The sequence below is a fragment of the Silurus meridionalis genome, chromosome 6 (assembly GCF_014805685.1).
Source record: "Silurus meridionalis isolate SWU-2019-XX chromosome 6, ASM1480568v1, whole genome shotgun sequence".
NCBI classification, from domain to species: domain Eukaryota; kingdom Metazoa; phylum Chordata; class Actinopteri; order Siluriformes; family Siluridae; genus Silurus; species Silurus meridionalis.
In genome coordinates, this window is record NC_060889.1 from 14,966,326 (window position 1) to 14,980,901 (window position 14,576).

General features: G+C 39.6%; 1 protein-coding gene across 1 annotated transcript in view; it reads right to left on the reverse strand.

Annotated features, from left to right (window-relative positions):
• dysf (dysferlin, limb girdle muscular dystrophy 2B (autosomal recessive)) overlaps window positions 1-14,576 on the reverse strand; it is a 76,215-nt gene that overhangs the window by 46,846 nt on the left and 14,793 nt on the right. Inside the window, exons 9-28 of the mRNA XM_046850951.1 lie at window positions 13,156-13,206; window positions 12,926-12,956; window positions 12,632-12,747; window positions 12,414-12,537; window positions 12,206-12,309; window positions 11,571-11,639; window positions 11,435-11,478; window positions 11,275-11,357; window positions 9,890-9,922; window positions 9,555-9,670; window positions 9,165-9,278; window positions 8,832-9,009; window positions 4,793-4,917; window positions 3,961-4,067; window positions 3,180-3,375; window positions 2,252-2,398; window positions 2,028-2,159; window positions 656-822; window positions 287-401; window positions 3-108 (exon numbers count right to left, since the gene is read on the reverse strand). Of these exons, the coding sequence (XP_046706907.1) occupies window positions 3-108; window positions 287-401; window positions 656-822; window positions 2,028-2,159; window positions 2,252-2,398; window positions 3,180-3,375; window positions 3,961-4,067; window positions 4,793-4,917; window positions 8,832-9,009; window positions 9,165-9,278; window positions 9,555-9,670; window positions 9,890-9,922; window positions 11,275-11,357; window positions 11,435-11,478; window positions 11,571-11,639; window positions 12,206-12,309; window positions 12,414-12,537; window positions 12,632-12,747; window positions 12,926-12,956; window positions 13,156-13,206 (2,158 nt within the window). The remainder of the gene's footprint in view (window positions 1-2; window positions 109-286; window positions 402-655; window positions 823-2,027; window positions 2,160-2,251; window positions 2,399-3,179; window positions 3,376-3,960; window positions 4,068-4,792; window positions 4,918-8,831; window positions 9,010-9,164; window positions 9,279-9,554; window positions 9,671-9,889; window positions 9,923-11,274; window positions 11,358-11,434; window positions 11,479-11,570; window positions 11,640-12,205; window positions 12,310-12,413; window positions 12,538-12,631; window positions 12,748-12,925; window positions 12,957-13,155; window positions 13,207-14,576) is intronic.

The following is a 14,576-nucleotide window of genomic DNA, read 5'->3' on the forward strand; positions in this document are numbered from 1 at the left end:
ACCTTGATCATCTACAGCCCGTTTTAAATCTTTGCTCCATTCCACGTCTTCCCACACCCAGCCAAGAGGGCACTCAATATCATCTCTTGGCACTGCTTTCTCACCATTCTGGTCCCCGGTGGACAAACACAAAACAGTATTTTAATCTTTAATCTTTAGTGTTTTCAGGGCTACTTTGGGTCAGGATTAGTTCTTTCATTTCAGTTTGGAAAACCAAATTGTGGACATCCATAAACTTTATATGAAGACGAATCCTGTTCAACTGTATAAAATTTTATATGCTCACCACATCTGTGTAACCTTCTGGCATGCCGATCCATTGTCCTCCCGGCAGCCGCATCTGATTCTCAAACACTTCCTCCATAAAAGTCATGTGTCCAGCATCCACATCATATAACAAGCTGGGTGACATAAAAATAAGGGGAAAAACAACATCTGGTCAATAAAGCTTAATTAGGATACACTGGATTATTCAATTAAGACCACGCTTAGTATCTGTTTATATAGTAAGTACACTCAGTACTTACTCTAAAAAGCTTAGAGCTCTAATGACTGGCCAACATCTTAAGCATGCTAGGTCCAAATGCAAAGTGATCCTTTTTGTCCAAAAGAGCATGAATGAGAGCAAGCCAATAGAGTTTAGTGTGGTATTTACGTTTTCTCTGGGTTGATGTACCAGTCTCCAGCCCATGACCAGCCTGGCGAGGGTTTAAAACTCTCCTTGGGCAGCTTTATTCTCCCGGTAATGTCACTGAACTTGGGGTAAGTGAGCCCTGTAGTGCCCCAGTTTCCCACCAGGGCTAATTTAGTCTGGTTCTCATACTAGAGAAACAAAAAAATTAGTAACAGTAATTCCGAAGCATTGTGTTACTGACTGGCTTTGGATAGCCAGATAAGTTAGCAAAGAGCTTGCTAACAAAGAATTTAATACAGTAGTCTATTTCAAGTGACTACATACATGTTTTTGTTTGTTTCACATTCAGTTATATACAGTATGTGCAATTACAGTTACTATTTGCCTAACAAGCAGATGAACTCAAGCACCTAGTTTATGGAGTAAATAATATTTGCTACACAGCTGGATAAAGAGTAAATCGTATGTGAAAGCTATGTATTAGTTCAAAAGTGTTAATTAAGATGTGGATGGTCAAGGAAAATTAAAGTAATCAGGCATTTTTTTAAATAAAGAACATTTATTTTGCTAGTCAAAAGGTTTTAATATAATCAATAAGAAACTGTTTAATTTCTGTGATAATATTGAAAATTACATTGTAACAGACATTTAAAAGAAATGTTGGTGTTTTGAATACACTTTTTCATTCAAGTTAAAGTAAAGAAGTTTGGGCTACTACCTGTTTTAGTGAACCTCACATCATATTAATATATTAATACTAAATAATTTGTAGTTTTCATCCACATTAGCTAAACTTCTTGTTGCCTTCTGACTGCTCATTGTTGTATAGCCAGAGTGTGAGAGCCAGGAAATGATACACAGGGTTCATTGAAAAAGCCACGCAATGACTGGAAGAATGTAAAAGTTGTCCGAATATATAGAGAATGAGTATAGTATAAATAAATAGAGAAGTAAAGTTCTGATACCAGAAAAATCTACTTGAGCACAGTAACAAAGTACTGTACCTACTGTACCTGTACCTCTGACTATAAGACACAAAAACTGGGATGTAGTAAATCTTTGTTATTTGTCCATTTCACTAAGTAGCAGTAGCTGCTCCTTTTGACACTCAATAATCAACAGCATCAGCAAGATTTATGAAGATTTAAAAAAGTTTTATGTTTTTGAAAACCCTTCTGATGGTGTACCTGTGTACCTGGGTGTGAGCGAAGACTTTAAATAGATCTTGTTGAGAGAGCAATATATGAGGAGACAGACAGACAGACAGACAGACAGACAGACAGACAGACAGACAGACAGACAGACAGACAGATAGATAGATAGATAGATAGATAGATAGATAGATAGATAGATAGATAGATAGATAGATAGATAGATTTAAGAAACTGCTTACTGTCTCTGCAAACACAGACAGTTTCCCCTCTGAAAACTGGTTGAAATGCTTGACATCAGCAGTTAAACCGAACCAGACCTTCACTCGAAGCTGTGCTGGGATCTTACTGTCTTTGCTACCACCCTGTGGGAACTAAAACATACAAGCCATAAGTAGATGTAAACAGTTTTTAATACCAAACATAAAAGTTTTAAAGCAAAATCATTGCTCAGTAGCATGCACACCTTCATGAAGACAGTTTGTAGCTGACCACAGTGTTTGCCACAGTAACCCTGAGAGAAGAGCACCTCATGGGCTGGGATTCTGTGGTAAGCCACCCTTTTGTCCCCCTGAAGCATCCAGATCAATATGTCTGGCAGACTGTTTTGGGGCTAAAAAACATAGTAAAATAATTATGACAGACAGACAGACAGACAGACAGACAGACAGACAGAAAGAAAGAAAGAAAGAAAGAAAGAAAGAAAGAAAGAAAGAAAGAAAGAAAGAAAGAAAGAAAGAAAGAAAGAAAGAAAACTTAGGTTATCGGTAATGTATAGCACCATCTGCTGTTTACATAAAAACATGTCAATTAAAAAAAATATTCATTATAATTCGATTTTTACCATAATATTGGTAAAACGGTTTTAACTATGCTCAAGATTCTCAGTTTCATAGAATGACTTTTTAAAAAAAGCTGAATGTCAGTAGCATTCACTGTTATAATTTGAGACATCATACTGATAAAGAAATCAAATAAAATGTTTTAGTACTTAAAGGTAGAGCCAAATATTTTTACTGGGCTAGCAACATGAACATCATTCTGTTTTAATTTAGTTCTGGCTGTGTGAGTGATGCAATTGAATTAAATATAAATATTGAATGACAGAAGATAGAGAGCCAAAGAACAAATATAAAAAAAAAAAACAGTTGGGCAGAAAACAATAAATATTCAAATAATATTCAAACTTTGCTGAAGCAGGTACATTGTGTACCCTGCTCTCTGGAATCTGATTTTCTGCAAAACAATAATGCCAGAATAACAAAAGAGACTAAATCAAAGAGCAAAAGAAAAGAAAAAAGAAGGAAATAGCACTTAAAATTGAGTCAATCAAAAACAGACAGTGTTGTTTTAGTTTTTGGACTCATGCACAGGTTCCATCTGGGGATTCTCACCTCTTCAGTGAGTGAGTACAGTCTCATGGCCCAGTCCTCAGCCTGCTCCAGCACTGTGCTTAGCTCTGTCTCCTGGCCATGTTTTAACGCTAATGCGGCCTGCTCAATCTGCCTCAGGTTCACCTTACGCAAACGCCTCAGAGCTTTGTCCAGAGGGGTCACACATGGCCATTCATCCAGCTCAGGCAGCTCTTCCTGAACCACACCAACATGGTAATTACTTTAATAAAATACTCCCACAGCAACCAAGTACAGAAAAGCCACAAAAATGCTCATAAATATTAAGGAAAAAAGTTATTTTTAATTTTTAATTTTTAAATTTTATTTGGTGACTTGAACAAAAATCTAATATTCATTAATTCATCTTCAGTAACTGCTTCATTCTGGTAAGGGTCATGGTGCAGCTGGACATGCACAATGCTGGAGAATTCACTCCACATAAAATGGCACACACAGAAAGTACGTGTAAAACAAGACAGTGGACGATAGACAGTGTGCCAAGTTGTGGATTAAACATAGGATCCTAGTGAGGCTTTAATGTTAAACTTATTGAGGCTTTAATGTTACACAATGCACCACCATTATGCCTTAAAAAAGTAACAGTACATTCTAATATAATGTACTAATATAATAAAAGCTAAGCGCATATTGATGTTTGGCATAATATAAGGCCTTTCTTATATTACTTTGAGTTCATTTTCCAAACATGATAAAAAAGAATCTTCTTTTTTTTTTTAATCAGTCTTTTTAGTCCTCCTCTTATACATGTAAGAAGCTTTACCTGCAGTCTGCAATGAGATCATCAAGTAATTTAACCACCCTCTGCTCCAGTCGGTCCTGGTCACCACCTGCTTGAAGCTCCAACTGTACAAGATTCAGGTTTGTTTCCTAACACAAATGAAGTCAAATATAGAAATGACCATCCTGCACCAAACAATGTTTTCTTTTTAATGTCACCCATTATATATATCTATATGATTATGATCTTCTTTCGGCTTCTCCCATTAGGGGTCGCCACAGCGGATCATCCGCATGTTTGATTTGGCATATGTTTTTTACGCTGGATGCCCTTCCTAACGCAACCCTCTCCATTTATCCTGTGGCTTCTCCCGTTAGGGGTCGCCACAGCGGATCATCCGCATGTTTGATTTGGCACATGTTTTTATGCTGGATGCCCTTTCTAACGCAACCCTCCCCATTTATCCGGGCTTGGGACCAGCACTAAGAGTGGCTGGGGTTGGTTCCCTGACCGGGATCGAACCCAGGCCGCAGCAGTGAGAGCGCCGCATCCTAACCACTAGACCACCAGGGAAAACTTTCTTTGGCTTCTCCCATTAGGGGTCACCACAGCGGATAATCCGCACGTTTGATTTGGCACATGTTTTTACGCTGGATGCCCTTCCTAACGCAACCCTCCTTATTTATCCGGGCTTGGGACCGGCACTAAGAGTGGCTGGGGTTGGTTCCCTGACCGGGGATCGAACCCGGGCTGCAGCGGTGAGAGCGCCACATCCTAACCACTAGACCACTAGGGACCATCTTTATATATATTTATATAACAATTTAAATTTGATACAACATTTAGATGCATATTCTCATTCTATTGCTCTTACCAGATGTTCTGTGATACTCAGCATCATGTTAAGAGCCTCCATGCGGGGGCTGATATCTTCCCACTCTGATGACAATACCACCACAGGCTTCACATTTCCCCAGGGCAGGTAATAGTAGTGACAACCTACAGTCATTTGGAGAGTTGTAGCATTAGGTTTGACACCAATTGGAGAAAAATATATTGGTCTATCATTGGAGGATCAAACTGGAACCATTTAAGTGTTATGGCTTTCCAACTGCTTGCTAAATCTAGAACTGTTTTATGTATCTGAGTAATGCTTTTTAGTGTTTAACAAGTTCCCTTTCAGGAACTCGAGCTGCGTCCAAACGCTTTGGGAACGTGCCCAAATGTTCACGCTCTGAAATAATGTGTGTAATCAGTCAAATACTGGATGCTGGCCGTCACCGGTGGGTTGACGTTACGACCAAGAAATATAAAGCACATATGGAGTGAGGCAGTGCCAGCTTCTGTTTGTTCACAAAGTGCTCTGTGTGTTGTGTTGTTTGTCGAAATGTTTGTCAAAAAAAATGAAATAAATAATATATATAATAATGAAAGCAAGCAAAAAAGTGAACCACACTTCCCGGCTGTGCGCTCCTCCTTGCCCCCGCTATATTACGGGGGTGATACACACAGCTTGTGTGTCCCTTGCTTGGGAGCAGAGAATGCTAAGTCAGTTCTCCAGGAAGCTGACTTTGTTCACTGTGCTCGCATGTCTTTGCGCTTGCTCCGCTCCCGCTGGGCACTCTTCGAGGAGGGTGCCCGGGCTCCTTGCGGATCTGGCCCCGCTTTTGCCGAGGCAGAGGGGTGTTGCCAGCTCTTGGGGTTAACAGCTGGACCTTGCAGAGGGTTTGAAGACTTACAGAGGTTGGGACACGTGCCATTGCCAAGGTTGATATAACTTGGCCGGCTAATGAGCAGAAAGTGCTTTCATCTAGTAAATTATATTCTTTCTGATGCCCGTGTCACAACTTTCATTTTGGGGTCTTCCTTTCTTTCCCGACCTGCACACCTAGGTGCCCAGTTCATGCATTAAGCCTTTTTCGGGCTGCCCTTTTACCGCAGTTCCACTGTGTATTCCCACATTGGGGTGGAAAGAACATGGTTATGAGGCAATGCCACAGGTTGAAGAGACGCTTGCCAACTATTTCTTTCATGGGATCGTATCCTGGGAGGTGCAGAGATGCAGCGTCGCGAATCGCTCTCCTCCTGTGAGGGTTTCTGTGCAGCACTCTGCGTTTAGCCATCTTGAGGTGACAGATCTGAGGTCTGTCATTTTCAACAGGAAGGCTTAGACGAAAAAATCCTGACACGGGACTTAGAGCCTCTAACCGAGGCATCTTGGAGGCACTTTTCCATCAAGACCGCAGTCTTGTTGGCCAACTGCTTTAACAAGAGAGTAGGGGACTTGCAGGCCCTTTCTGTGCCCCTCTCCTTCCTGGAGTTTACCCCAGGTATGACTAGTGCCTTCCTGTACCCCCATACGGGTTACATTCCCAAGGTGCCCTTGGTCGTTCAACGAACCGTAAGATTACAGGCATGTCCGGCTCTGTCCGGTTCGCGCACTGGACACCTAGGTCCACAGGACGAGTCCTTGAAGGAAGCCGGATCAGCTGCTCATCTGCTACAGCCCTCTCAAGAGAAGCATCCCTGCTAATAAGCAGACTCTGAGAAGGTGGATTGCATCATCTTTTGAGTCCTCTGGTTTTCCCGCTTCTTTCAGGGTCAGAGCTCACTCCACTCGAAGTGTGGCTGCCTCAAAATCTTAGCCCTCTGGAGTTCCCCTTTAAGACATATGTAACGCTGTGGGTTGGTCCACCCCGCTGACCTTTGTGTGGTTTCATAACCTGGAACGCAATGCCACTCCTGGCACCTCAGTCCTACTCTAGTTGTGTTGACAGATACACACTAGGCAGGGACTGGTCATTCTGGTGTGATTGACACTCATTCCCAAAGCATTTCGATGCAGCTCAAGTAACTGAAAGGGAACGTCTCTAGGTTACGTAGGTAACCCTAGTCCCCTGAGGGAAAGAGATGCTGTGTCTCTATGCCATCCCTGCAGTGCTTCCTTCTCCCTTACAGAAGCTGGCGCTGCCTCATTCCATAAGCGCTTTATACTTCCTGGTCGTGACGTCACCCCATGTGACTGATTACACACATTATTTCAGAACGTGAACACTCGGTAATGAACTCGTGTTCCCAAAGTGTTTCGATGCAGCGTCTTGTTCCCTCAGGGAACTAGGGTTTCATACGTAACCTAGAGACGTTCCTTATTAACCACAATGCTGTTTGATGAAAGAGGCCAATAAGAAGCTGATGGAGCTTTTAAACTGCATCTGTGTCATTTTTATTACATTGTGCTACTGCCAAATAATTGGCAGATAAGCTGACTACATGAGTGTACAGGAGTTCCTAATACAAGTGATCTGTAAGTGTATATACAGTGAGGAAAATAAGTATTTGAACACCCTGCTATTTTGCAAGTTCTCCCACTTAGAAATCATGGAGGGGTCTGAAATTGTCATCGTAGGTGCATGTCCACTGTGAAAGACATAATCTAAAAAAAAATCCAGAAATCACAATGTATTATTTTTTAACTATTTGTATGATACAGCTGCAAATAAGTATTTGAACACCTGAGAAAGTCAATGTTAATATTTGGTACAGTAGCCTTTGTTTGCAATTACAGAGGTCAAACGTTTCCTGTAGTTTTTCACCAGGTTTGGAGCTCCCTCCAAAGATTCTCTATTGGGTTTAGGTCTGGAGACTGGCTAGGCCACGCCAGAACCTTGATATGCTTCTTACAGAGCCACTCCTTGGTTATCCTGGCTGTGTGCTTCGGGTCATTGTCATGTTGGAAGACCCAGCCTCGACCCATCTGCAATGCTCTAACTGAGGAAAGGAGGTTGTTCACCCAAAATCTCGCAATACATGGCCCTGGTCATCCTCTCCTTAATACAGTGCAGTCGCCCTGTCCCATGTGCAGAAAAACACCCCCAAAGCATGATGCTACCACCCCCATGCTTCACAGTAGGGATGGTGTTCTTGGGATGGTACTCATCATTCTTCTTCCTCCAAACACATTTAGTGGAATTATGACCCAAAAGTTCTATTTTGGTCTCATCTGACCACATGACTTTCTACCATGACTCCTCTGGATCATCCAAAAGGTAATTAGCAAACTTAAGACGTGCCTGGACATGTGCTGGTTTAAGCATGGGAACCTTCCGTGCCATGCATGATTTCAAACCATGACGTCTTAGTGTATTACCAACAGTAACCTTGGAAACGGTGGTCCCAGCTCTTTTCAGGTCATTGACCAGCTCCTCCCGTGTAGTTCTGGGCTGATTTCTCACCTTCCTTAGGATCATTGAGACCCCACGAGGTGAGATCTTGCATGGAGCCCCAGTCCGAGGGAGATTGACAGTCATGTTTAGCTTCTTCCATTTTCTAATGATTGCTCCAACAGTGGACCTTTTTTCACCAAGCTGCTTGGCAATTTCCCGTAGCCCTTTCCAGCCTTGTGGAGGTGTACAATTTTGTCTCTAGTGTCTTTGGACAGCTCTTTGGTCTTGGCCATGTTAGTAGTTGGATTCTTACTGATTGTATGGGGTGAACAGGTGTCTTTATGCAGCTAACGACCTCAAACAGGTGCATCTAATTTAGGATAATAAATGTAGTGGAGGTGGACATTTTAAAGGCAGACTAACAGGTATTTGAGGGTCAGAATTCTAGCTGATAGACAGGTGTTCAAATACTTATTTGCAGCTGTTTCATACAAATAAATAGTTTAAAAATCATATATTGTGATTTCTGGATTTTTTTTTTTTAGATTATGTCTCTCACAGTGGACATGCACCTACAATTACAATTTCAGACCCCTCTATGATTTCTAAGTTGGAGAACTTGCAAAATAGCAGGGTGTTCAAATTTACTTATTTTCCTCACTGTTATGTGTTCAAGGGTTTTCTTTAACAATCAATGGGCCAATAGTGAACTCTTGTTTGTTAAGACTATGAATTAAAATGATTTCTTACCATCAAACACAGCTCGGCTAAACTGTGTTGTGGAGGCCAGAGGCAGGCAGGTGTAGTCAAACTTGTTGCCATAGTTACCGATGCTGACCTCAAACTGGATTGCATCATCCACATCCTGAAGAAGTGTGGCCGAGTAAAAAGCAGCAAACAGAGAGTACTTTCTCTTCCGCATAAATTTCTACAAGGATAGCCAACCAGAAGAAGAATTGTAATACCAAGCATCTATGTGAAGCAACAGTAAATGCATTTAAAGAACTAATCTGTCCAAATGGAAGCATGTTTGTGGGTTCTTTAGCAAGTCAAATGTTTCTTTTAAATGGTGAAATTTATTACCTCTACCACCAGAAGGTCATCGGGGTAAATGTCTTCCACTTTTTGCTCCACTCGTTCACTAAGTTTAGTGGTGAGCTCCAAGAGCAAACGACCACGATACGCTACACCTTCACCCTAAACCACACAATGCACACCATCACAAAAGTTTTCATTACTCTTAACAAAAATGGAGATATCCATCACAGCTTACTTCAGTTAACTTTAATGGATGTCAGTGTAAGCTAGATTCATCCCACTCTGGATTCACTCTAGTTTTAGATCCATTTTGGTAATAGACTTTAATGTCAAGCAAGACTGTGTCATTATGGAGGCTTTTAGTATCTCAATATCTTAGACAGCTATGCTTAGCTATAGTATAATGACATTCAAGTGAAACTTGATCTACTTTACCTTTCCAAGGTTAAGAGCTTCATAGGGGTCGGAGAAGGCACTGAACTCTCTTGGACTTCCATACATATTCACATAACAGGGGCCAAACGTTGGCAGGAAGCCCAGGCTATCATCAACTAAGACAGAAATGTTGGGGTTAAATGGTAAGAGCAGTAAATTTTTACGCTAAACATGCTAAAAATTACATTAAAACAATCTTGCCATGGATTTCACAAGCTAAAAGTACTGCACACAAACTGTTATGTTGTGGTTTTCAGGAGAAAATAAAGTGCCTGAAATTTGGTGCATGTAAAGTTTTTTGTATCACACAGATACAGTAGGAAAGAAAGACATACTGGCAATTTGGACGGTCCTGGGGGGCAAGTCATCTGAATGCATAGAGAAATAAAGGATACTTTAAGTACAACTGTAAACTAGCTAAACACTCACTCTTGCTACTAACTCATGCTGCTATAAAATAGTTAGAGCTCCATGCGTTTGCATGAAGGTGTTTTACTAGCCAATTAGTTAACCAAAAATAAGGCCAATTCAAGCATCGCTATGTGTACAATGCAATACGATAAACATACCACATCTAGATATTAAAATGCTGGAACAGCTGGGGTTACATCCACTGGGACCAAAGTGGAAATTTAAATAAAAGTGTTTGTGGATATAAAAACAAACAGATCAGTTTTAAAAATTAGTTTTTGTTCATGCCACAGACCAGGACAATGCAACCACAGGCCTTTAACCTGCATGCACACATATCACAGAAAGTTATTTTTTTCCTCAAAACATTCTTTGGACATAAATGAAAAACTAACTATCCTCAAAATTCAATACTGATGCTGTAGTACATTGGTTGGAAGATGTTGATTAATATCCTATCACAGCACAGGTCGGACAGTAGTTTCAGGGTAGCAAGGTTTATATTAATGCACTCATTCTAATACATTCCACTACGCTTAGTAGAACAAAGACAGGGACATCATATGTTTGGAGATGGGTGTAATTGTTTATATGGTGGCACAATAGTGAAGGAGATGTCTATTAAACATCCGCAGCAGCAATTCATATTCTAGTTTTACAATAAGCATTCCGTGCCACGCCAGTGAGGTCTCAGTGAGGTCTCAGTGAGGTTTGTAGTCATAAATGTTTCATAATGCATTGTGCAATGCATGACATAAGTGACTTACAAATATATTTTAATGCAAGTTTATTAAGATGCAGAATAATAATACCTTAAAACTATGTTGGGGGTAAGTTAGAAAAAAGAAGATCCTTTCAAAGAGGTACGTCTTTAGACTTAGTTTGAAGACTGCTAAAGACTTGGTTTTCTGGAAATCAAGTGAAAGTTCATTCCACCAGGTTTGTGCCAAAACAGAGAAAAGTCTTGAAGCATGCCTTGTACCCTGAGAGATGTTGGGACTAGTGGAGCAGTGGTTGAGGATCAGAGGGAGCATTGGACATGTACAATATAGTTGTTGACTCTAAAGTTGTTTGACCATTCTGCATCCTGTACACTGTATTTCATTAGTGCCGCTGCAAACTTCAGAAATATTGGAAGCCCTCCAGAAATATGGGCAGTTAAAGGTATTCAACTCAACCATAACCAAAGACACAGTAACATGATTTTTTAAAGATAAAAGATAAAATTATATTGAAGAGGTGAAACTGGAAGCAAAGAAAAAAAGCAATGAAACATTTTGCTGCACTTCATATGAAATGTACTGATTACCTTCTATTTCCCCTCCTGGAGCAGAAATCTTTGACATACTCAGGTATGCAGTGCCAATGACATCATTGTGGCTTGCTCGATCCCTAATAGAAATTAAATAATGATTAACGCAAGATGAATCAAAGTCTTGTGCAGTGACATTTTTTCAAGCTGGACTTACCAATCTAAAATGCGTATCCTCATCTTCTCACACATAGATGGAAACTGTAGAGAAAAGCAATAATAGGCATTGGCTAGGAACATGAAGTTATTTAACCAGTAACCTCTAATATGTACAGTTATGTAGTTCATCTTACTCTGATAGGTAGCATAAGGCTTTGGTTCCACTGTGGGTTGGCGTTCTTCTCCAATATTTTACTGCACATCTGTAAATACACATATACTGACTCTCAAAATCAAATGTTTTAGTGAGAAAGAACTCAATCATGTCCATCGTTATGATTAATATGACATGGAGCAACTGTTTATTTTTATTTTTTTACATTTTTCAATCATCTTTACTCAGGGTTAATTAAAAATAATGATCATCAACTTAGCATGGCTGTAATATGTTTGATTTGCTTTTATAAGAACTCTGAAATGCTGAGAGGTCATTGGTTGTACAGTATATGAGCCTGCTTGGCCTATTCTACATCATCACTGGCCAGCCTCATGACTCAAAAGCATTTTTATTAGGACCTGGTCAAATGTGGCTGAAACCTGGTTGGAACATTTCAGTCAGCCAGCTATAATTTCTGTCATGGGTTGGAGTGTCTTAAAAATAAAGCAGAAGCAAATATACTTTAGAAAAAAAGAAGAAAAATCCAAGCTGTAGATCGATAGAACGTTCAGTCATAAAAACCCAGATGAATCTAGTGGGCTGTGGTGTAGACTGCCTGAACATGGCTAATGCAGATCAAAGGCGTTTTCGCATCATATGTGACGTTTGTACCGTTTTGCCAGCGAAGTTGACTTCCACTAATGGATCCACCAGGTTTTTTCGGTTTGACTCAAAACCCAAAAATTGCTTCATGCCATCCATAAATGCATCATCCACTAGCAAGGAGAATGAAGTGAGAGAAAAAAACATGACATATGTATTTAAAAAAAACTCACTCAATAATGTTGAAATTTGTGAAAAAATAAACAGTAATACCCACTCTGAGGCAGGTCCTCTGCACGAAACACTTTTAGAGTGAAGGTGGCTCCTCTTAATGTGAGCCCTGCTGGTCTCAGCAGGTTCGACTCAATGTCCTCCCTCTCCTGAACACCATCTTTTTCAGTCTGACATAGATTTTATTGATTTACATTTCTTTGTATAAAGCATAAATTCTTCAAATGGAAATACAATTCAAACCTGATGTAGTTTCTGACTCACCGGTGCTTCATCACCTGCAGCCAGAACTATAAGGCTGACCTTCAGATACCCTCTGGCTCCAGCACAAAGATCATCAGGGTCAGCCAGCAACAGCCACTTCCTGAGAATAGCATGTTCTGCCACAAGAATAAACATAAGCAATCCTAATCAGCATGTTACTAAAGTCAATCTCTCATTCCCTTAGTGTAATACTGGTATGGCATTGAAACAAATGCACTTTTGAACCACAAATAAATTTTGAACTATAATACAGTGTGCATGCAGCCAAGTGTCACAGGAGTCTGCAGTACTCACTGTGTTCGTTATACACCATGCCAACATCCAGCTGAGAGAGGAAGACAACAAAAGAAAAAGTCATAACCATTATCAGCTGTGCATGAGAGAACAGATCTGTGTGTCCCACAAACAAGAGATAAAAAGGAGACACAGATGTCGTCGGAAGAGACACAAAAATAAAATTTTCATTCATGGCAATTGAAAGTTATAATAAAACGTAGATAAAGAAAAGAAGAAGAGAATACTACCTTAAATTCTCCAATAACAGAGTCTGTTCGAAGAGACTTGGAGTCAAAGACCTTGAACAGGACACAGTGGTAAATATTATTAACTAATAATGATGAAAATAAAAGGACACCAGATGTCCAGCCACTTCAGATTTGACACATTCTGTACCTTACACACTGTTTATTGTTGCATCAGCCCTACTGTACACACTTTTTTTGCACTTAGCCTGTTTTCTTTTTATTTTCTTATGCACAGTCTAAAGAGCAGTAAGCAAGGTTTCCATTTCACTACTTGTAATGTGTAAATAACTGTGTATGTAACCAACAAAATAATGAATCTTGAATACGTCTCGAGCCTCTACATCCTTCCCATTAGACTTTAGACGTTTTATTTTCTGGAAATTTGTGTGCAAGCTCGTTTGAACATCAGTTAGTTGGTACAATTCTTTAACCCACTAACAACCCTACATGTACATATCTATCTATCTATCTATCTATCTATCTATCTATCTATCTATCTATCTATCTATCTATCTATCTATCTATCTATCTATCTATTTATCTATCTATCTATCTATCTATCTATCTATCTATCTATCTATCTATCTATCTATCTATCTATCTACGCACCAGAACCAGCAGGTTCAGGGACAGCTTTTTTCCATCCACCATCACACTACTGAACTCAACACTACACCGCTAAATCACTACAAAACAAACATAAACAAAAGACTGTATATAACCTCTGTACAATACATGTACATACTACATATTATATCTTTTAAACTCCTCAGTACATCTGCACTTTTTATATCTGTATGTATCTTCATCATTACTGTACATTCTGCCCAACATTTCACATTCATCTGTGTATATAATGTATGTGTATATATTTATATATATATTTTTTTTATATATATAGTAGACTGTTTATTCAGCTTGCTACTCCTTAATGCCATAATCCTGTGATCTTGTAACCTTCATAGCCTTTATATTTATTCACTGTATATACTTCATATATATACCACTGCTGTAAATATGCCAGATAGTTATCTGCACTGTAAATATGCTAGATATTTATCTGCACTGCTACATTTTGCACTTCTGGTAGATGCCAAACTGCATTTCGTTGCTGTGTACCTGTACAATGCAATGACAATAAAGTTGTATCTATCTATCTATCTATCTATCTATCTATCTATCTATCTATCTATCTATCTATCTATCTATCTATCTATCTATCTATCTAGTTAAACGCCCCCTGTTGGCCTAATGATGGTATACTGCTCCACAGAAAAATGACTGCCATTCTCTGGATACGGATGGTTCAGCACTTTCAGAGTTTGAATGGAACTCTCAACATTAACAATTTAAATTGCACCTTAAATTACGAATACATTTTTTATTAAACCAAATAAGATTCGATTGAACCAACCATCATC